The sequence below is a fragment of the Triturus cristatus genome, chromosome 4_1, assembly GCF_964204655.1.
Source record: "Triturus cristatus chromosome 4_1, aTriCri1.1, whole genome shotgun sequence".
Classification (NCBI taxonomy): Eukaryota; Metazoa; Chordata; class Amphibia; order Caudata; family Salamandridae; genus Triturus; species Triturus cristatus.
In genome coordinates this window covers 1,169,980,307-1,170,004,016 of record NC_140585.1, presented here as the reverse complement: position 1 = coordinate 1,170,004,016, position 23,710 = coordinate 1,169,980,307, and the positions used below count along the sequence as shown (strand labels likewise).

The window sequence follows — 23,710 nt, the reverse complement described above, 5'->3', positions numbered from 1 at the left end:
TGATATGGATTGGTGTCAAAGCTGCCTGTTGCAAGATGGCTGGGATGTTATTGCTGATATGGATTGGTGTCAAAGCTGCCTGTTCCATGATGGCTGGGATGTTATTGCTGACCAGCATTTGCTAAAGATAAAATTGAGATATATAATGGCATCCATTCTCTCACAGTGAGAATATTACATGTAGTGGCATATGGGGAATATGCAACATTTCAAGCTTCCATTCTGGGGAGTTTTTCATCCATCTACTGGAATTTGTTTTTTGTACGTCCAGTATAGAATCGCGAAATAGCTATTTTTCAAAGTTAATGCTGGAAGACATTTCACAATAATTGATGCTATTTCGGCGTCTGTAAAGAATCTACGAACATGACTTACGTCGTATGCGATGTAAGCACCGATGGATGAAATCAGGACAATCGATCCGGATCTAAAAAAGAAATTAAAAAATAGCAGCAATCAGAATAGTTTTTTCATAAAAACAGGTCTGGTTATTTGTGTGGTGAGAGGGCAGCCCCCTCACATTTCTTTCACTATTTCACTCGCCCCTCTTCTGTGCCTATGATGTAGTTATTTATCCAAGAAGCCCTCGTACATTATTAAACATCCAAGTGTTCCTTGTGACAGCTTCATCAATCTATCAACCGACGAACTTGATAGTCACATGTTCACTCTTATAACTAATATCTATCAAATTACTGGTTCGGAAACACACTGATGTCAAGTGAAGGGAATGTCCGTAAAAAGGAACATATAGAAATACAGCATTTCTGATTTTAGAAAGTTTAATAAAAATCCCAAATAGGAGCAAAGATAATTTTATATTGCACTAAAATATGTACCAATCCACAATACTTTCAATGCAGTCTCAGTGGTAGTTAACATGGAATATGCTTGTGAGCTCAGTTTCACTGTCACAGACATGGGGGCATATCAACAACAACCGGCGATAATTATCGCTGAGCGCACTTAGCTCTCGGATTATTATCGCCGGCTAGTGCCGATTTTTATCGCTGAGATAGCGTGCTATTAGCAACGCTTATCTCATCAGCGATAAAAATCCTAGCGCTAACTGGCTAACGTCAGATTATCGCTGGAAACCCAGCGATAATCTCACGTTAGCTAGTTTATAAGTACTCACAAACTTAGCCATGATATCCACCTTCCATAGGATATCATGGCTAAGTCAGTCCTGAAGCAGGTGTTAGGAAAGTAGCGATAACAGGTGTTATCGCTACTTTTCCTGACGCTATGCTTCATAGCGTGGGGCTTGATGATAGGAGAAATGTCGCTTAGCGACATTTCTCCTATCATGTCAGGTCAGGAACGCCCACTTTGCATCTCATTAGAGATGCAAAGCTGGGCGTTGGAAATCCCCACGCTAAAGCAAGTTTTCACGCGTTAGCGTGACCTTGCTAATATAGCGATAACATTATCGCCGCTTTTCGGGCAAAAACGGCGATAATTTTTTATCGCGCCGTTGTAAATATGCCCCTAATTTTGCTGAGCTCTCATGTATTTTCAGACTTACAATTCAGGCGTAAAGTGTTTCTGCAGTTTGATAACATTGGATAAAGCACACCGGATTCAAGGTGTTGTTATACAGACTTTTGCAAAGTATTCATTATAGGAGGTGGACATAGTAAAAGAATTCAGGGGAATTGTGAATCTTTACTGATACAGACATTTTACAACTTCGCCTATGCCCTTTGCTTAGCTGGGATGTTTGCAGCCACAGGATGTACCACCCAAAAAAGAATGGACCATCCAGAGCAGGAAAACAGATGAACACCTAAAGGCATGGGCGGGGGGCGGGGAGATGGGTAGGGAAGAATGAGGTGTGGAATGGGGCTTGGTCATGGGAGCCTGGAGCTCTGAGACCCTGAGTCTGACCTACCAACCCAGAAAATGTTCTCAGTGTGTGAGATGGGTAGGGATTGGAGAGGCAGCGAATATCCAGCCCTTCACTGCCTAAAGAGCTTAGGAAGGGGAATAAAAGGGAGAAAGAGCATCATAGAGGCGGTGGGACTTGAAGACTGTTGCGACCTAAGGAGCAAGGGCGAAAAATTGTATCTTCAAGTATTGTGACTTAGAAACCAGAGCACCTCTCTAGCCCTAGAATGCCCAGCGTCATTACACACACATACAGTCCCTAGACTCTATGCTTCCATTGACCACCCGACTGACACAATTCCTTACCCACGCTTCTTCATGTGAGGAACCACCAGCTTCACCATTAGAAAAGTCGATATCACATTTACATCGAAAAGCTGAAACCGAAAGGTAAAAAGAATTGGTGAAAGATAAAGTGACACCGGCTGAAGATTTGTCACTATTCTAACCGAACACATTACTTAAGTGTCGACTGTAAGAGAGTTAGAAAGCTTTGGGACAGCCATGTGCAGCGAGGAATTGACGTCACATTGCAAGAATGCAGTGCTAAGGCAGCCATGCCTTCCAACATCGTGGCTTGGGCGTGGGCTGCCTGGTGTGCCATCATACTTAAGTGATGCTAAGGTGTTATTTTATTGGGTTTGTGTTCAATTTATTGAATCATTCCATTTATTTCCCTTCTCATGTTGCCAGTGGTGCCAAATAGTTATATGACATAATTTCTTGTAACGTCTTCAAATACACGAATTAGTTCTCATGTCTAAGAATTTTCAAAACTTGAGAGCTATGCAGATTTGGCTTCTCAAATGTTATCAACAGCCACAAAGTCAGACCCATCCAGCTGGCATCAGCACAAATATACACGCTCCGCTACCCTAAGAGGGCCACCAGCAACCATAACACCACCTACCGGTTCACATTCTGCATAATGACCTGCATATTAAGGACATGCAACAGCACAATCATGTTTATGAAGTGAATTAGATCAGTCGTAGAAGCGCTGTCCTGAGGGCACCACTCAAGGTAAAAAACCTAGAAATAACACCATACTGTGCGGGACTGAGCTTCTTGACTCCCGGTGTTATATCAATATCACAGACTGCAGACAACCCAGAACAAGCTTGACTATGCACACTTAAACCTGCATTACAAGTTTGTCGTAATAGGGTGGGTTATTACCACACGTGTTAAACGCCCATACCCCAGAGTGAGGCATTTACGGAGTAAACAGCTTCTGAGTTTTTAAAATGGCAATGGAGCATAGCATGTGATATTATTTTTTAACATACCGAATTCCGCATGTTTTTTCATAGACAATCTTTTAGATATTATTGATTTCAACTTGTAATGGATTCACCGCATAATGTTTTCAACAATGGTACGTAGTCTTACTTTGGGTGATTTCAACATTTATATTCTACACCCCCCAAAAAAAGCTCCCCTTCCCTTCTCTGAGTTAATTATAAGCAAACCACACTAACTCTGTCCATTCATGTATCACTACTCCACGTCCCCCGACATCTTGCCTGGCGCTTATTCAGTTCACACACAAAAGCCTGATTAGCTGGGGTAAGGCTGTTGCCAAACTTAATCATTACAGTGTCCTTGGGCAGGCAACTAATACTGCTTTAATCGACAGGTAATCCATTAGTGGGCATCACAGTTTCTCAAATTTAGGGCCCCTTTCATTTAGTTCCCAAGCCAGTTTTTCCATAGCCAGTAGGACACAAAGTTTTTAGCCCATTTCTGTAATGTAGGGATTACTACCACCTCCCACCTCTGTGCGATCATGTGCTTGGCTGCTAGCAACATATTCGAGATAGGTCTCCATTCGGATAACAAAGGATTTATAAGGTCTGCAGGGCGAAGACCCACTAGCATCGTTACTATGTTTATCGGGTAACCCACCACTCCCCTTATATGACTTGGGGCCAGATTTACACACATGTTGAGCTATGTTTGCATCACTAAAGTGATCCAAACCAGCACAAAATGTGTTGGTTGTTTCTGTGCAACCACCTATGCTTTTTGATCCAAAACCCTATCTACCCCAAAGAAATTTGAGACAACGTTTTGCATCAAAAATTAACACCACTTGAAAGCAAGCGTTAAAAGGAGAAATGTTATAATTTCTCCTTTATTTTCCAACTTTGCATGTATGCCGCATTGTGCTGCACACTTACAAAGTTGGAGAACTTTTAAAAGTTGTCTTGGCATAGTATTTTGTACTGCAAGAAAAACCTTCTAGTGCAAAACATATGCTAGACTCGTGCACAAACCCTTGCACAATGGCGCAAAGGTATGTATGTGGGTCTGGTCAGCAAAATTCTGCGGTGGCACTAGGGAGAGGCGAGGAGAGAGCCATATCTCAATGCAACGCAGCTCGGCAGTTTTGACTGCTGTGCTGTGTTGCCTAAGAATTGAGTAAATCTGGACCTAAGTATTTCCTTCTAGAAGATGTGTAATTTGGGCGAGACCACCAAATATGTAAAGTTCTTCCCTCTTGCCCACAACCCCTCCAGCATATACCATCAGTGTTGTCATATGTATGTTTCAGTTTCAGCAGTGGAGAGATGTCAATTTGTCATAGGCTTGTACAATGATTACCTATTCTGGAATGTTTTGCATGATAGAGGGATATCAGCCCAAAACTTCTGCCAATGTGCTACAAATAAATTGACACCCAAAATCCACTGGCATTGCTTCATATACGGCTGAATTTGAGCCCTGGAAACAAGGCACCAAGGAAGAAGTAGGTCAAAGAAAGCTTTTCCCATGACGTGGGTGGTCTGGTTGCCACAGCCTTCTTTTCAGACATCCCAGTGACACAATTGGAAGCATTGCATGCATTCTGTTTCTTATAAGTTACATTTCTGCATCCATTGCAGGAATGGTGTCATGTGATCACCATGGACAAAACACATTCTGCAACATTCCACACCCTTCCGTGTCCCACGCCTCTAATCTGAGTAAACAAAGCCCTAGTAAAAAATCAGGGTTGCCCAAAAGTGGGTTGAAAAGTGATAGGAATGACGTGAGGTTATGAGTATGTGTGAGAGTGGCATATCTTTAGGAAGGGCTGTAATACCTTTGAGTAGTAGCATATTGGAGGACGTGCTGATTGGTGAAGCCAGGGGAGTGCTCATGAGGTTCACCCCTTCAGTCCAGCATCCATGTGGACCTAGTGATGTTCAGCTTCATACATGAACCATAAAAAACACCCTGGGCTGTGCTGCTTGATATTATTTTCTTATACTTGGTAAGCCCAAACCTCTGGATCTCCTATGAGTTTTTAACTCTTTTCTAGATATACCTGCTCTTTTTCTTGCCCATATGAAGGCATCTATAGCTTTCTGGACGGTCTGCAGACTTTTGTCTGGGACTTTTACTGGAAGGCCCTCCACAAAGGAAAGAAAGACTATATTTAGCTTCATTGCGGCTATTCTACCCAAGCATGATATGAAAAAAGTGCCACATTTTTAAATTTCTATGATAACGGAGTGAACCAATCTAGGATAATTAGCTGCATATACGTTTCTAAACTGCTGTAAGATATATTCTTAAATATTTTCTTTTCTTGTTAGCCCAGCGAAAGGGAGTCATATCTGTTGACATCTGTATGATTGTTGTAGAGAGGCCTGCGTTTAGCATTTCTGATTTGCTGAATTAATCCTAAAATCCATGCAGATCTAGGGGCAGATTTATGTTAGACTTGCGCCACTTTTACGCCGCCGTTGCGTCACTTTTGTGACGCAGCGGCGGCGTAAACGCTGCGCCACATTGCGCCCCATTTACATCGTGACACATCTATGGAGATGCGTCACGGTGTAAAGCCCTGTGCCACATTAAACCTGCGTCAGGTTTAATGTATGCAGGGTGGGCGTTCCATCGGAAAAAGCCTTGGAAAAGTGACGCAGTGTAATCTACAAGATTTCACTCAGTCACTTTTCCGACGCTGTTGCGTCAAAACCTTGCGCCTGCTTGAAGCAGGCGTAAGGCATGACGCAGCATATTAGGTATGGGCAGCCCCTAAACATTGCTGGAGTTGCGTCGTGCTTGCGACATGACTCCAGCAATGCACCGCCCTTACGCCGTCAGATGCGTCACGCATCTGTTTATCCTTGCGCCACGATGCGCTGCATTGTAAATGCGGCGCATCTGTGGTGGCGCAAGTGTAAACTTACGTGACGCATCTTTCCTGGCGCATCCCTGCTGATTTGCAGGGATGCGCCAGGAAACATAAATCTGCCCCCTAGTGTTTCCATAATGCCTTTCCTGAACATTTGAGGGTTGGTTAAAGTTAGCAATACATCATGGATTGTGAAGACTGCGTGGATGTGATAATTATCACACAACTGATCATTTTGATCCCTGTGTGATCAGAATTTAGGGGTTTTCACACAATGCAACGCAGCAATGCCTGAAAGTGAGAAGACAGGAAAATGGTGCATGCCTGTTCTTTCCGTGCGCTGACGTACAATGTGCTGCTTTGCGCATATACAGGCCGCATTGTAGGCAGGGAATTTAGGGGTTTTCACACAATGCAACGCAGCAATGCCTGAAAGTGAGAAGACAGGAAAATGGTGCATGCCTGTTCTTTCCGTGCGCTGACGTACAATGTGCTGCTTTGCGCATATACAGGCCGCATTGTAGGCAGGGTTGTCTTTGTGCAGGAAGGCACACCTTCCTGCATAAAAACATTCCTCAGAGTCATTTTCATCTTCCTAAGTGTGCTGCAGAGTAGAGCCAACTTAGAAAAGGGAAAAAACGAGGAGAATAAAATATATTTCTCCACGTTTTGCCTGTGGAGAGTAGGTATACAATTCTGACCCATTTCCAGGACTTTTAGTCTACCAGTATTGGTAAATCTGGGAATACATCAGAATACATGGGTGGATGCGTGGCAACACGCACACTCCATCCTTGCAACGCCCACCTCATGCAGTGTAAAGCAAGGCAGCGACTTGTGCTGCCTTGCTTCACACCAGATTTACCAAGCAAACAAGTAAATCTGAATCTAGTTTTTGTGTCTCCCTGTGTCACCTCGGGTGGAGCAAGGGCGACTTAAAACGTTGATAAATTGGGCCTTGGGCTGCTAATGACGTCCTTAGAGTTGTCACCCTTCTCTACTGGAAGAGCAACGTACTGTGAGGTGAAAAACGGTGCAAAATTCCCTGCATTCTTTTGTAACATGGCAGTTATCCCTCTGTTTCAATAGTCACATAGATGTTATTTTAACAGCACTAGAACACATTTTAGTGATTTCCTCATGTGTTTGGTGTTTTAGGTTTGGAAATACCGAGTTTTCACTGCTTTTGCCAATGATTGTACTAGCAGGTACAGAAAAATACAGGCCAGGCCAGTAAAACCCCTGCAGACTCAAAAGGTCCACAAGCACAAAAACACATCAACATGAGCATGTGACATCATACTAACAAAGGTCATTGATTATCGGTCAAAGTATGCAAACAAGATCCCCAGAAAAAAGCAATGCTAAGATAACGTGTATGTGTTCAAGCAACCATTAGAGGGAGCCAGAAGATAAAAAGTCAAACGTGTTTGCCTCTATTAGGCAACTCAGATCAATCAAAAGCCGGAAAACACTGGTCCCAAAAACATCTGTTTATTTACTTACTTATGTGTTTTTTTTTTCTGGCACTGCTGCACTTGAAGGCATTCACGTGCATGTTTTACACAGTACAGCAGTGATGCTGCAATTGATAATGTGAATTACCAGAACTACTGAATCAAAAACGTCAAATGAGCAGTTCCTTTGCTGCAGCCCATAATCGCCAGCACTTTTGTAGAGAGTTTTAAACCTCACCATTACATTTATATTGCACTTCTATTCACAGGCATTTCAGCACTATACAATCTGCAAGAAGTAGCAGCAGCCTGCCCGTAAGGGTGAGGGGCCACGACCCCCAGCCTTTGGCCGATTTGAACAGTGTCTGTGAGACTGAGCAAAGGTCAACCTAGAAGACACTCCTTATTGCAGGTCAGGCAGTGAGGCGTTGGTCATGAGCTGAATGTGCTGCAGCCTGGCTGCATCAGCCTAACTTTATACTTTACTAGGGACTTACTAGTAAATCAGATATGCCAATCATGGATAACCAATCATAATCACAATTTACACAGGGAGCACTTGCACTGATCAACAGTGGCAAAGTTACCAGAGTACACAAACCAGCCAAAACGAAGTCCAGCATACCATCACAAATACATGAGGTAGAGGCACCAAGACAGGGCAAACAAATGCAAGGATGCCAGGTCCAACAACACACTAAAACATATTTCTTATTTTTATATGTCATTACTATTTTGTGGCACTGGCACACTTGTACCCTTTACAAGCATATACACTTGCTTTTGTGTTGCCTTTTATAGAATTTGATGCAGTACTAAATAGACTGCTGCCCCACACATGTTATATTAAGCTTGGAAATAACAATATAGGTCATTGCTTCAATGTAGCTTTCATAATAAAAGCAATGGAAGCTCTTAAATGTCACTCCTCCTCATGCACATGTTTGTTTACACTGTACAGGTGAACAGTGCTGCTTCAGGAAATGTGAAAACAAACGCTGGTTGAAAAATGGCTTTCATATTAATCTTGCTCAGCTCTATTGCTTGTTGCAGCTGCTTATACGTATGTTTTTATATTTTATAATTAGTCTCTTCCTGTAGAAAATAAAAAGCATTTAAGTCAATCACACTGCATAACACTCACTGCCTCCTTCAAGGGGATTTAACCAATGTATTCCAACCCCAAACTACTAATAATGCCATAGGATCTTTTTGTGGTGACTGGCAGTGACCGTGCTAAAATTTGAGAGATAATTTTAAGGTATTTCCTGGAGACAGGTCTAGCTGTCTATTGTTAATAGACCCATTATTTACAATACAGAATTTACAGTGGGTTGTAGATCAATCCTTTTCTTATCATTGGTTGGCTTTCTTGCCAGTCACATTTGCTTGCTTCTCATTTGATGGCTTTCCTTCATGTTATTGTATTAGTCCTTCCCCTCGAGCATATCTCCAGTGTCGTTCTTTCGATTGAATGACTTGTATCCTTCCACTGCTTACATTCAGGGAACTACTTTTTCTTTTACTTTCAGCACTTCTCACAAGCGTGCGTTTTTTCTTTCTCTCTCCCTTGTGTGCAGCTTCTCCATTCGCATTCCCACCCCTGCACTCACCAAGTTGGTGCCCTATCCCCACACTCCCCTTTTACTTTGCATATCATTTCCTGTAAAACATAGCTTCCTTTTATATCGTCCCTGGCTCTTTTGTTGCTTACCTGCAGTGACTTACTTTCTCCAACCCCCCTCCTCTGTTGCTACACCACCCCTACGCATCAAATGTTTTATTTCATTTTTTTTTAGTTTCTACTGGGGGAAGGCATTGCAATTTGCTGATGCATTTTGAGCCTTTTTTTATTTTTGTTTTCAATTTGACACTTCAAGACGGACGTGGAATGTAATTATTTCTTAAACTTTACACTATCTGTGACTTTGTGATGCATACTGTATCATACTTCATCACACTGGGGTTAAGAGCCAAAATGACCACTGTGTCATGTCACTTGCACACTTGCATAGTGATGCATCCATGTGTGCATGTCATCACGCCAAAGCCAGCATTTTGCTTCTTTTTTTTGCTGACGAGTATATGTTTTTTTCTTATTGTCAATGTGGTCGAGCATCACTTGCAAGCATTAGCAAAGTCAAAAGGTTGGCCAATGCATTTCAAAGCCAAGACATTTGTTTTTGCCAATGCTTGTTGAATACAGGAAGCAAAGTGAGCGAGGCAGACTGCCTCAGGCAAGGCTCATATACGTGCTCAGTGCAGCAGGCTGGAGCTGATGAGACATAAAATATTAATGCTGCTTTCATGTTTGCACCCTCGCATATACTGCTGTCAGTGGTGCCATGCGCAGACTGAAGGCATCTACCACCCGAGGGACAGAAGCATGGAAAATGACTTCATAGCTTCAAAAGAAAGCCATACATCGATTGACCATGCTTTGGCAACATTCTTGCCCCCTCTGTCGGTCAGTCATTTGGCGCAGGCTGGCGGGGGATGATTACCACCAAAGGAGGCAGTCCACCCAAGCCAATCTCAATGTTGCTTTCATGTTCTTAGTTCCAACAAAGAGCAGGAAAGCAGTGCCAGGATTGTCTAGGCAGAAGTGTCCAGTGCTCCATGGAGACTGCAAGGATGTGGTTATGTTCGTCGAGCTCGCTGACACAGCGTAGGGTGCAGAAGGTTGAAATGTGCATGTTGTGCTGGCCAGTATAAGAGACTGATCAGCCCTACATGTGCCCCTTAATTTATTATCCAACATTGCTGTAACCAACCTTTTTTCCCAAGGTCACACACACAAATACACACACATATATGCAATGTCATTAGAAAGTGGTGTGACACTGCCCAATTAAAAGGGGAATAGTAAGTGGGTAAGTAAGTAATATATTTTTCAAAGTTAATTAAAACTAGCGCATACAAACAGTCTAAAAAGGTGTGATAAAATAAAATAAAATACTATAAATACACATATCTTAAAACATATTTACCAGCAATTTGTTGACAAGGGGGCCTTTGTGAATGTCCAGGGTTAACATACTACAAAGTGCGTAAGTGCAATGCGTTTGAAAATAGGCTAACATTTTTCTCTTTGTCTTGGCTTTAGAGGTCAGAACACAGGGCACGGGCGCGGATGATATAGTGCAAAGTTACTGCCCTAATTTAAAAAGTATTTAGCAGCTATTTTCTTAGCAAGAGATCCAGTTTGTTGGTGCTTGGGCTTTTACTTGCATAGTAGTAAGTGCAGTACATCCATAAGCAGGTTAAGTATCTCCCTCAGCCCTGTAAATAGCAAAGTTTGATTTTAGAGTTCGAGTCACAGGGAATAAGGTACGATGGTTACAAACCCAGTTTAAAATTATGGATTAGAGGCTGCTCTCCCCCCCTAGTCAATTTCTATGCCTATGTATTTATAGTTTGTTGTGGTTTAGATCAGTGGTTTCCCAAAGTACCAGGCAGGGATGGGTTTCTTGCCACCATTGATGGTCATCGTTTTCATATTCTTAAGGTTCATTTCAAGGAGGTACTCTGTTGAGTAATCCTGCATTGCATTGATGAGATGTTGCAAACCCACCTGTGTGTGGCTCACCAGGACCATGTCATCTGCATCTAAAAAAGTGGAGAGCGTTGTGCCCCCCCAGCCTAGGGGCATGTGAATTGCTAGGGGTGAGACACTGCGTCAGATCTGACATATAGAGGTGAAATAATGTGGGGGTGAGCACACACCCTTGTGTCCTTGGTAATCCTTTGGTGATTGGAACTCATCTGGAGAGATGTGAGCCTTTGCCCAGCTTCACCTGCACCCAGCTATCTGTGTGGAGTAGAATCAGCATATCCAGCAGTGGCTGTGCGGCATTCCAGTCCACCAGCTTCCTCCAGAGTCTAGCCCGGTCTATGTTATCAAAGGCTGCTCCAAAGTCTATAAAGCAGAAATGGAGCGACTCTTTAGTGCTTTTTGCTACGCCTATGAGCATTGACATGGCCAGGATGTTGGTGGTTGTGCCCGTAAGTTTAGAGAAACCGGTTTGGTTGAGTGGAATGATGGATTTTGCTGCTGCCCAAGCATGGAGTTCCTTTAATAGGGTGCCTGCAAAGGACTTTGCCTCATTGTCTAGCAAAGCGACCAGGCAGTGGCGTCACTAGAGTTGGTGTCACCCGGTGCGGGTAACTCATGGTGTCACCCCCTCACGACTTACCGCATGGACCTCATCCGCTCTGAGTCCGCCAGTGGACACAGTTGGCAAATAACGGGACCATACAGAATCCTTAGTAACGTTTGTAAATGTAGGTCCTATATTTACAAAATGTGCCTGTTAACAACAGTGTGATAATGACTCATTAATCAGGTTGTACAGTGGGCTACCTGCTAGTCAACAGTTTATTGGAATTTATAATATCATAGGTATGGTACTTTGTACTGGTGTGGTGTTCCCACTATCCAGCAACACCATATATCAGTGGTCGAAGTTGGGGGAAAAAAGTAGGGGAACTGTGGGCGGAGAATCAGAGGGCGGGAATAACCAAAGGATTGGATCAGTGGGCGGAGCCAGAGGTGTGGCCAGAATGTGCAAACATTCCAATTTTTTGTATTTGTTTGGTTTCACTGCCCAGTTTTATCAACCAATGGATACACATGATTATTTAAGGTTATAATGAGTTATTGACAGTAAAATGTATTCACAAAGTGGGATATACTTCTAATCACAGAATGTCCCCAAATACGATAAAAAGCACAAGCCATTTGTCTCCGAGCCATGGAGTTTCTGTCATCAGCACTTCTCCCTTTTCCACAACAGCATTCAAACATGAATGGCTACAAATCCTAGTTTGCAAATGTTTTCTAAATAATAATGGCTCTGCCATATTTGCCTCATAATGCAAGATCTGCAGCATGAACTGACCATTTCAACTAATAAATTGTTTGTAGCTCAAACGTATCAAAAGTTAATAAAAAATGTGACTTTTGTTGCTGGGGAGTAGATGACAGTTAATAGCTCACTGTTCCATGTTAGGATTTTAACTTATAAACTGCAAGTAACAAAAGGATCTCTCTGACAAAAGCAGTAGCCCACTGGCCTATTTACATTATGTGCACTTTGTGATCTGCATGGTACATGTTCTTTACAGCAGGAATATTAACCCACTGAGCTACCTTTCCATGAGTCAAATCTTCCATTAGACAAAATTCCGATCTCTCTCTAGGAAGAACATTAATGACCAGAGTCATCATGACATTTTTATTGTTACTGAAAATTGCTGGAGGCCAGGAAGGAGGCAGCAAGCGCTTTTAAAACCATAATAGACTTGCAAAAATGATGCCTCCACCTAAAGTCAGCTCGTGGTGCGGTCACACCGGTTGCACCACCCTAGAGCTGGCCCTTGTCAAGGGTCCTGTGATCTCAGTGACAGGGTCACTGTTGTTCTAGGGTGTGCTGCTTCATAGGCCTTCCCGCAAGACTGGAGGTGAACTTCAGTATGAATAGTGGTGGACAAGCCTTGAAGGTTAACCTACACTTGTCATGCTAGGGTGCACCTGCTGGTGCTACGACACCAGGGATTCTAATGTCTTGCGAAGCCTTCTAAGGTCTAGCATGAGATAGTGCTCTCTCAGGAGAGTGCTCTGGTGGACTGGTTATTAAGGCTGAACCTGGTTCCCCAGTTCCAAATTCAGCAGCTCTGGCCATAGTGCCACATCCTCTCCCCACTGAACACCATACTGCCCCATTGAGAAAAACTCAGACTGCCTACAAGTACAACCCATTTGTTGCCAGCTATAAACACCTGGATGCGGCTCAATTTAAATTACGCACTGGGCAAGAGCAATATGTGGCCTACAAGTAAAAAGTGACAGCATCCTGGAAAAAGCAAACAATCATAGGGAATGTAAAATTTTGCAAACTATGTGAAATGTAAGCAGGAACAACATGCTTACTTTAACGCTTTTGCACTCACTGTTCAGAAATCAGTGAGTGCTTTTGCCTGAAAAGTTAAGGACATGACAACAGGGCCCTGAATGGACCCATTTCAATGACCATTGCTTATATCCTTACAAAACGTAAGCAGTATGGTAAAAAAAGACAATATCCCTAGATGCCTAGCAGCAGTACAAATTTTGTTTTTCAATCCTCACATTGCAGTACCTCCAGGATTGGTGCACTAGTTCCAAGTTCCAAGACAACAAAAATAGCGCTTCACTGGCAAACTCTGTAAAAGTGGCGCTAATGTGTTTGGGTGTGAATAAAATCAATCTGGCCCGTTTGCTACCACTCTGTCTTACTTTATTTAGTTATTTATTTTGCATATTTTTAAACTTTTATTCCCGATGCTGCACTTTGGAATTAAATGTCAGAAAAATACGACATTGATTTTCCAGAAAAAGTGATTTTCGTTTTTGGATCCATTTCACAGGGGAGCAAATAAAAGAAAGGAGAGGAAAGAGAGTGAGAACCCCATCTTGCAGCCACTGTCTTCAGTAAGAGAAGAACTGCTGGGCTAGCAGGCGAGAGGCCTCAGCTTGTACACAGAGCTGCTGTGCCTGAAAGCCGTCTTCGCAGGCCTCCCGACAGCTCAAAAGATGGGCCCACAACTGGGTGATCAGAGGCAGGCAACCTCGCTCCACACTGTCTTCGCCCTCCCCCTGCGCCCTGCTGGGTGTCACCCCATGTGAGGGTGTCACACGGTGCGGTCCGCACCCCCATAGTGACGCCGCTGCGACCAGGCTGTAGTTTTTTGGTGTAGCCTTGTCCCTGCTTTTATGTGGGGGAATTGACTGAGCCCTTCCAGGAAGCTGGGATTTTCCAAAAGGTTCAGACCTCTCAAAAAAGAGGGTGAAGGATCTTTGCCCAATAGTCTCTGTCCTAGTTAGAGAGGCCCGGCGGGTTACCATTTGGTCCAGGGGCCCCTATCTCCTGCCTTTAGCGATTTCTTGCTTAATGGCCATGATATGAGTGCCTTCTGAGATACACTGATTGTGGCTTGTTCGAGTAGGGGTTCCCCTGCATGGTTGGTTGGTAGTCTGAGGATCTATCCTCCCTCTTTTTGCTGGCTGGCTTGGAGATTGATGGTTTAAGTGAGCTTTAAAAAAGTCAGCCGAGGTCTCTCCCTGGTTGTAAGATATTACACCTTCTGGGGCTGGGCATAATATTTTATTTGATGTTCCCCAGAATGGAGTACTGCTGTTGGATTTGATGTCTTCTTGAGAACTGTTGAGGTTCCATTTAATTTTCACAAGTCACTTTTTTTACAGAGTAGAGAGATAAGATGGGAGTCCCCAGGTTTGCATTTTAGCGGCCTCAATGTACTTTTTATGGCCTTTTTGAATTGTTTCAGTTTAGTGCGGTGAGCAATGGAGAGCCACCCTGCCTCTCTTGTAATTTGGACAAGTCTTGTTTTGATGGTCTTGGAGACGGAGTTGGCTAGGTCTGCAGTGAAACTTTCCCAACTATCCGTGAGGTTACCTTCTATTCTTTCCTGTGCCTGTAATAGAGCCTTTGCAGATTCAAGGATCTCCTCAGTGTTTGCCAGAGCAGTTTTTATTCTTTTGAAGTTTGTCGTAAAGCTTGAGTGTAGAACTTTTGCTGATATTTCCAACACAGGTGTCTCCTGTGGCCTATGGTCACTGTCTCCCTTATCCCCTGGGAAGAATGTGGAGACACGGTGGAATACTGAAAGTGAGATGAACATATAATCTATCATTGAGGAGGTGAATTCAGAATGGAAAGAAGCCGATGGCGGCGAGTCCCCCGGAAATCTTCTGTTTAACGCCCTGAGGTTGATGTGCTCCAGGTCTTCCAACAGACGTCTAGCTAATTTGCTTGTTCTGCCATGGAGACTCCTGCTTTGTTCTGGAATATTCCAGTATGGAGACTGACTTTTCACATCTTCTTCCTCTGAGGAGCCCAGAAGATGTAAATTTGGTTCCCCGGAAAGAATGAGTTTAGGGTATACTGATTACTTATATGTGCCAGAAGCTGAGTCACAAGTTGTTCCATGTCTTGTTTTTTCCACTACAGGTGTATGTAGGTATTGAAAATTATGACCTCCTTGTTATGCCCATCTAAGTTAAGGCTTATTTTAACAGCTATAATGGCTGCTGTAGGAGATGGAACTACTTCTGCCTTGGTTGTGCATGTAAGTGACACATAGGTTGCAAGCCCCCCTGGGTGGCCATGCTGCAAACGCTTAACTGCTTGTGTGCTGAAGCACACAAAGCCCTTTAATTGGTGTGGGACAGCTGGCCGTGTCTCCTGAAGCAGGATTATGTCAAAAGATTTAATGTAGTGCATAAAGTTGGGGTCCATGACTTTGCTTGCTAACCCGTTGATGTCCCAAGTGCACAAGCCAAAGATGGATTTTGGCTTCCAGAATGGAGCTGCCCAGTGTGGGTCTGGCATTGGGTGCCGGTGGTCCTGTTTATGGTTCTAGATATCCACCTGAAGTCCGAGCACCAATTTGGTGTCGGTGGAAAGTCCTGCTGTCGGGATTGACTGTAGTTGGGTGCCCTTCTCCATATGGGCGACTCCCCCTGAGCTCTCCTGCACATCAAGCTGGTTATTGGTGCTGCAGCGTGGTTTTTCTGTCCTGCATCGGCAAGCAGGGGAGATGGCTAGCCTATATTGTGATAAAGAGTGATGTTTATGCCCCAGGCCTTGAATGTGTGTTGCTCTGAAAGCACTTTATGGACAACTAATGCTGATTTCCAGATGGTCCTGAGGCCTCCACGATCAGATGTGATTTCTGGTTTAATAAACTTTATTCAAAGCAAGTTTGTGGATCTTATGTTGGCTAGAGCTAGGATGTTTGCCATCAAAAGTAAGATATTACCTCTATTTAGCACGTCTCAATTTCCCTTAGACTTGTACGCTGACTTAAAGAGCAGGATGCAGGGGTCTGCCTGTGAATTGGAGGCCAAGAGTGCTGTGTGATCCTGCTCTCTCAAGTGCTCAGTGGTGCGAATTGTTCCCGTTCAGTTGCAAAAGTTGCTGTAGCTTGTCCTGCCGGTGGAATATGCTGATTTACTTTCGGAAGCCTGGCACTAGCTATTTCTTGGTTATTTCGATCTTCTGTGCTGAACAGGGGCCTGTGACTGAGACGGAGGCATCTTCTATTTGAGTAGGATAGCTGGTGCACATTGCCTGAGGCTCGCTGCTTACTTAGTCTTGCCCCTGCCTCTGTTCTGTTTTTCTCTCTGGTTGCTATCCTGTTCCCTTCTGGGATCCCCTCCTATGTGGGTTCATTTTGGGGAGGTGCTGAGGCTGCTGTCCTGCCGCTGGGCATGGAAGCGCTGTTGGTGTTCTCTGAGGAGTGACTTATGGAACTCAAGTGAGCCCCATACGTGCATACAGAGATATTTTGTTCCTTGGTTGAGACATTCTCCTTGGTCAAGTCGTTTTCAACTTCTTCCCATGTGTCTGCCCTCCCATGATGATGGTGCGGAAAGAGGGCTTTAATTTGGGTGGAATGATTAGGCGTTTCAGGGGAGTTCACAGGCGGTAGTGCAGGACAAGAGGTGGGTTTGTTTCGGACGTAAAATGGCATACACAGCTGGATGATTTGTAACTATTCTTTTGTTCCGACCCTTCCTCCTCTGCATCGCCTTTGTTTGGCATTCTGCCTTTCAATTTGCTCTGAAGCTGGCTCTGGCAATGATCTGATCTGTCATAGAAAGATATGAAGGATCCCCATGTAAACAGCCGGGGTTTAGCATCTGAGTGTTGGTCTGCCCCGGTACCTCCAGGTCATGCCCATTTTGCTGTGGGATTCTTGTTACTAGGATACTCTCTCTGGCGGAGTGCTCATTCTTGAGCCCAATTTTTAACTCGTTTGGAACGTCGTTGAACATGGACGGAAGGGTGGATAGCTTATCCACGATTGGGCCACAGGTGCAGCACAGCTTTGCTTCCAATTTTGCCCGCTTGATCAGGGAATTTAGATCCCCCAGCTCCTCACATATGTCAGCAACATAGAGTGCTAGGTTGTTGAGTAAGATCAGCTGAATAGCCATCTTGTTTGATGGATACCGTAGGACTTCCACAGACCGCTATATGGTGTTTTACAGGGATTCCCGCACGTTGTCCATCTGTGACACAGCCATTCTTCCTGGACTGGCACTCTTGCTGTTGTCCGGTTCCACCCTCCCTTGAGGCCCTTATGGGCCTGGGCTTCAGATGGGGTGGGTGCCCTCCCTGGAGAGTCCAATCTGTAGGAGGCCAGCATTTCTGCCCATTCTAGAGTGCCCAAATATGAATGTGCACACTGATCTTCTGCCAGGTGTTCCAGGTGTTCCTGGACCACTATTGCTTCATGGAGTTAAGCTTGAGACTCGGATGGTGGTGGGGTTGGGGTGAGTTTAAGAGAAGGTCTGGGCAGAAGGTTATGCCAGTTTGTTTGGCATCTGGATTGGTGAGAACCTCCTGCACCCTGACCTTGCTGCCCTCCCAGAAGGAAGCCGGCAACGCTCCCGTATGATATGTCCGATGTCCAGCAGGTGATATCTAATTGGTCGACTCCAACGCCGACCCTTGATCTCCCATAGCATGGATGACCTCCTGATTGTTTTGGAGCTCTTGGGATGCTTGCCGTGGTTGGATAGCTTGTACTGGTGGTGGTGTACTGCCCTCTCTGTCTTTATCGGAGGAATTTTTGGAGTCCTTGAAAGCCACATCTGCCTTAACATTTGCCTGGGCATTTGCCGTTTCAGCAACTGAAACCTGCAGGGGATCGAGTGGCAGCTGCAGGTCTTGGATTCCACTGCTGGTTGAAAAAATGGAAGAGCCTGCATCTTGCAAGAAGCAAAATGTAGATGCGGTTTTTGGATGAAAGGAATAGATGAGGCTTCTCTTGATGCATACTGCCAATTTGTCTATGCTCCAGCCCTACGTGTCCATGTCGTGAGACCCTGAGTCAATGGCAACTAGTGGGGCTGAAGATTGCATTTTCCCCCTGATTTTTGAAGAAGCCGTCTTTCTCCTCCTTGACTTTCCCATACTCAGGGGTGGACCCTTTGTCGTCCCTGACCTCATGGAGAAAAGATTTAAGGGGTTTGGGTTTTCTAAATATATTTTTCCGTTACGGCTGAAGACCCCTTTGGTTGTGCCTCACAAAGCTGCTTTTCCTCTTCTTTTCTCTCCTTATCTCTTTGTTCCTCCTGAAGGTCTGTTATTCCCTCAGGGTTTTTTCACATTTATTTTGATGCTGTGATGCTATGGTGCTGTATTCTTGTGCTGTAACTCTCTACTTGCCTTCCCTTGTTACAGTCATTTGTCCCAATGTTTGGAATATAATTGTGAATACACCACAACTAATACATAATTAAATAAGTCTCTGTTGGACGTACTAAATGTTGACAAGAAGGATAACCCTTGTTTGTCTATATTAGCTGTGCTTCGATCGCGTCTAGCTGGTTATTGTTTAGTTCAAGTATATTAAAGATATGTTTTTGTTCAGGTGCAGGTGTGAGATATCTCTAAATAACTTTCTGAATAATATGAAAGGTTTTTTCCATAAGAGTAGGTGTGGAATGGTAACGCAGCCCGGGTAACTCTTGAATAATTTGTGGTATAAGGGGTTTCTCTCTTTGTGTAACAAATATTTACAGATCCTGCCCCCTCCCCCTTATCAGGATCACTCCCCTTTCATGTTTGACACTTTTAGAAAGTTTGCATTTTCCTGCCTTGGCAATTTAGTGCCCTAAGCCTGTACCTCGGTCACAAGACTGGGTGTAGCTCACAGTTGAGCTTTGTGTATTCCACCTGGACAGCCACACACAATAGGGAGCTTATCTGTGCCAGGATAGGCCATCACTGGCAGGATAGGAGGCAGGAGCTGGGCACAGTCCCACTTACTTTTTTACTTTTGAATAAGTTGTGTACTGCATCAAAACAAAGAGCTGAGGTCCCCTGTAGTTAGTCTGGAGCCAAGGCAGGGAAGGCTGGATGCCTGGGGACTTCAAGAGGTATTTCTCAGAGCTTCTCCCCCCTTCAAGAGGGTACTAAGTATAAATATTGGGCCTCAGACACCACCTCTTCAGTACACTTCTATACCTGTGGATACTCTGCCAGGAGGAAGTACTGCTGTGTTTCTGAAGGACTGTCACTCACTAGAATGCTGTTCTGCTGGACTTCTGCCTTACTGGACTGCTGTCTTGTTGTATTGATCTGCTTTATGATACCTTCTTGCCTGAGTGAGAAGAACTAGATCTTCATCTCTCAAACACTGAACCCCAGAGCGACTCCAAGGGCTAGCTGGCTGGCCTCATTATCTAAAGCCTCAGGGACACAACAAGTTTCCAACAAACTTGCACCTGCACCTAGACTCTACCATATGTGATTCTACCCTGTCAAGTGGTTCCAACCCAGCCTTGGACCCTTGGAAGTAGACTTAAGGTGTTCTGTCAAGCTCTGTGGATCCAGCAGAACCAATACATCCCCTCTTCTGTGCGGTGCAACCCCGAGCAGAACCAATGCATCTTTGCTAATGCATGGATTGGAATTGCTGCCCATCACCGCATCATAACCACCACTGTGGAATGCATCCTCAATACAGGCCCTCACATCCCTCACCGATGGCAGCATCAACAATGCCAGAATCGCATCGCAGTCTTGCAGCTCCTCGGAATTGGCGCATTGCCCTGACTGTAAACGCCTTCTCGACATCCGAAATTTGCATCGCAAGCCCTTGTTGATGGGATCCTTGATGGCGATGCAGGACCTTGCACGACAGTCTCACGGCATCTCGGAACCATTGCATTGCCTCGGTGCGGGATGCATCATCAATGCAGATCCTCGCAACACTCCGCAAACCAGAAGTATGCAAGTTTGGGTGGAAATTTCTTGATGCTGGGCACGCCTGGACAATCTTAGGATGGCACATTATCCATACACCCCTGTCTCTACCCTATAGCGCTGCATTCTGGGACAATTTAATGAGTCAAAACTCTTCTCCCCCTGGTCAAAGCCCCCTGTGCCACCCAGAAGTTTGGCTATAATAATGGGCGAACCCTCCCTTCTGGTTACTCCAAACCAGTTATGGGACAACTTAACCCCCAAACTGGGTTTGAGGTCCAGCTGGCTAGCAGGACAATAGAGATGGCAGGCCCATGTGTCAGCTACCCCTGCCTGTGACAGGGTAGTCCCCTTTGAGGATAGTTAAGTTAACGTGCACAGCTCCCTGGCCAACCTATCAAGGGAAGGTAATTCCTGCCCCCTCACGCAGGGCCCTTTGCCCGCCATCTGGGAGCAATACACATTTCACTATAGGGAAGCCATGCAGCTGCCAGGTGACACTTGAATGCTTACAAGTGTTATGCAGAAAAACTATAACTTTTGAAAAGTGTCTTTTGCTCAATCGGTAGACTAGGCTAAGAAGGCTTAAAGATCTTGAATTAAAGACATCTGAAAATATAAAGACAAGCATTATTGTGATATTTAATGTAAATTTATGGATTTACTTTTGAACGTGTGCAGAGGATTTATATATATAATATGTCTTTTGATCTTGGGTCAACCTTTGTTTGGTCTGATTAGCACACCCTTTTCTTCCTCCAGTACCCTGCCACCTCCTCCCAACTAAAATAACCCCTTAATAATTAAGTTTTGATGAGCTTTTAAAATGACTCACAGATTGAATACAAAGTTGAACCGTGGATCTCTCTATTCTCGTATATAGTTCACAATGATTAGAGCAGGGTTCTCCTACATTTTCTGTAGTGAGAGCTAATTCTGATCAGTGAAAATCATTGTAAGCTGCTGAAGGCTAAGCAACTCTTTCATTGGTACCAGACACCCCCACACCCATCTTCATTGACTTGAAGCCTAATGTCCATTGTGCCAAATCCTATGGTTTGAACAAAATATTTTGACTAAGGGCACTAAGACAGGGCTGCCATATGTGTCAGTGAGAGTGTGGTCTTTGGGGATGTATGAACATATGTGCGTATGAAGGGGATATGTGTGTATGGGTCACTGAGAGCCTGGGTCATATGTACTCATGGCACAGGACTTACCTTTCTCCATATGTGACACCGTTACATGTATAACACAAATATACAACCATTTTTTTAAATGGGAGAAAGGTAAAGCGCAGAACAATGTTCAGCAAAAATGTTCATAATATGAAACATTTTTCTACAATTTAAATTTCTCCTACTTAAAATAATGGACGTATTTTTCAGTTATAAATATGGCCCTGTGTCTACCAGCCACTGGGAGCAAGATGCCTGCTGTTTGTAAAGGTGACACTTTGAAATGGGGAAACATCAAACTGAAAAATTAACTTTATGTTTATATTATGGATTCCATAAAACTCATCCTTTTAATTTTTTCCCATTTCAGAGTGTCATATTTACAAACACAAGGCATCTTGCTCCCAGTGGCTTGTAGACAAAGTGCCATATTTATAACAGAAACATACAAGCATTTCTTTACATGGAAGGAATTTAAAGTGAAGAAATATGCTTCCTAAAAGATTAAGACGTAATTGGCCCAATTGAAAGTGGGGAAACACATGAAGACAATGTTTCATAGAAATATTTTTTTCATTTTAAATTCTCTCATTTGAAAAAATGAATGTATTTTTCAATTATAAATCTGGCACAGAGTCTACTTGCCACTAGGAGCAAGAGGCCTGCTGTTTGTAAATGTGACACTTTGAAATGAGAGAAAATAAAAATGAGGAGTTAACTTAATCATTAAGGTAACTTTTCATTTTATTTTTCTCTCATTTAAAACATATAGGGGCATATCAGCAACACCCGGCGATAATTATCACTCAGCGCTCTTAGCGTGAGGATAATTATCGCCGGGTAACGAGGATTTTCATCGCTGAGATAGCGTGCCATTAGCAACGCTTATCTCCTCAGCGATAAAAATCCTCACGCTAACTGCCTAACGTGAGATTATCGCTGGAAACCCAGCGATAATCTCACGCAATATGGCGTTAGCTTGCTGATAGGGACTCACAAACTTAGCCATGATATCCACCCTCCATAGGATATCATGGCTAAGTCAGTCCTGAAGCATGCGTAAGGAAAGTAGCGATAACAGGGGTTATCGCAACTTTTCCTGACGCTATGCTTCATAGCATGGGGCTTCCTGTCATGTTAGGTCAGGTACGCCCACTTTGCATCTCATTAAAGATGCAAAGCTGGGCGTAAAGAATCCCCACGCTAAAGCAAGGTTTCATGCGTTAGCATGGCCTTGCTAATTAGGCGATAAAATTATAGCCGCTTTTCGGCCGAAAACGGCCGCAAAAGCGGCGATAATTTTTTATCGCCTGCTTGTAAATATGCCCCTTAGAAACATAATTTTGTTCTCAAGCTTAAATATTGAGTTACAAAGGACTTTAATTTAAGAGCTAAATGCCTCATTGCTTCCTTTATTCACCTCTGTGCCCCAGCCTGTGTCATAATTCTTACTGTGCCCTGCTATCTACAGTCTGATGATAATAATGCAATATGAACACAGCCTTCCCTTAACTTAAAAAAAAATGTGACCTTGTGCTTATTAAAAAATGAACTCAAGGCTGCGAGCTACTCTGAAGATGTCTGCAAGCTACTCATAGCTCGTGATTGACTGGTTAGACATACCTGGATGAGAGAGTTACTTTTTGGAAACATTTTGTAGGTCATCACAATAACCGTGTTCTAATGTAGGGATTGGTGTTTCTTTAAAGTTATCCCTTTTCGAAAAAAAAAATATTACGTAATAATTTAAGATCATTTTGCATAATTCAAATTAATTCATTTTAGTCGTCTCACAGCCAGCCCAGTAATTTTCAGGATAGATTCATCAGATGACTTAAAAAAATAAATTCTTGCTTCCTTTTTAGTTTATGCCAGCAGAACTCCCTGTCCTGTTATCAAAAAATGTAAATTAAAGAAAGACTAACACCGTCTTCATGAGGAGAGGCAGACCAATCGTCCAGCAAGAATATTTTCAGACAATCATAGCAACAGACATGAGTAATAGGCAGGAGCACATGGAAAGCCGCTCAAAGGGCCAGATGTACATCCATGAGACAATACCTTACCTTTTTCCAGTGTTCCTCTGTTGAGTCTAAAATCTTCCCGACATGGGGGTTAACTCCAGCATTACAGACTAGTATATCAATCCCTCCATATTTCTGAAGAGCCTAATTAAAAGAAAATGAAGCAAATAAGAGTTGCTCTTGGTGTACGATTTTCCAAAATAAAAAGCGACTGTGAATTAAATAATACAAATGGTTGTGTTGTAGCATT

General features: G+C 43.7%; 1 protein-coding gene across 1 annotated transcript in view; it reads right to left on the bottom strand.

Annotated features, from left to right (window-relative positions):
* Positions 1-23,710, bottom strand: part of LOC146856278 (dehydrogenase/reductase SDR family member 4-like) — a 268,293-nt gene that overhangs the window by 187,341 nt on the left and 57,242 nt on the right. The window contains exons 4-6 of the mRNA XM_085654373.1: positions 23,503-23,604; positions 2,197-2,267; positions 376-427 (exon numbers count right to left, since the gene is read on the bottom strand). Of these exons, the coding sequence (XP_085510499.1) occupies positions 376-427; positions 2,197-2,267; positions 23,503-23,604 (225 nt within the window). The remainder of the gene's footprint in view (positions 1-375; positions 428-2,196; positions 2,268-23,502; positions 23,605-23,710) is intronic.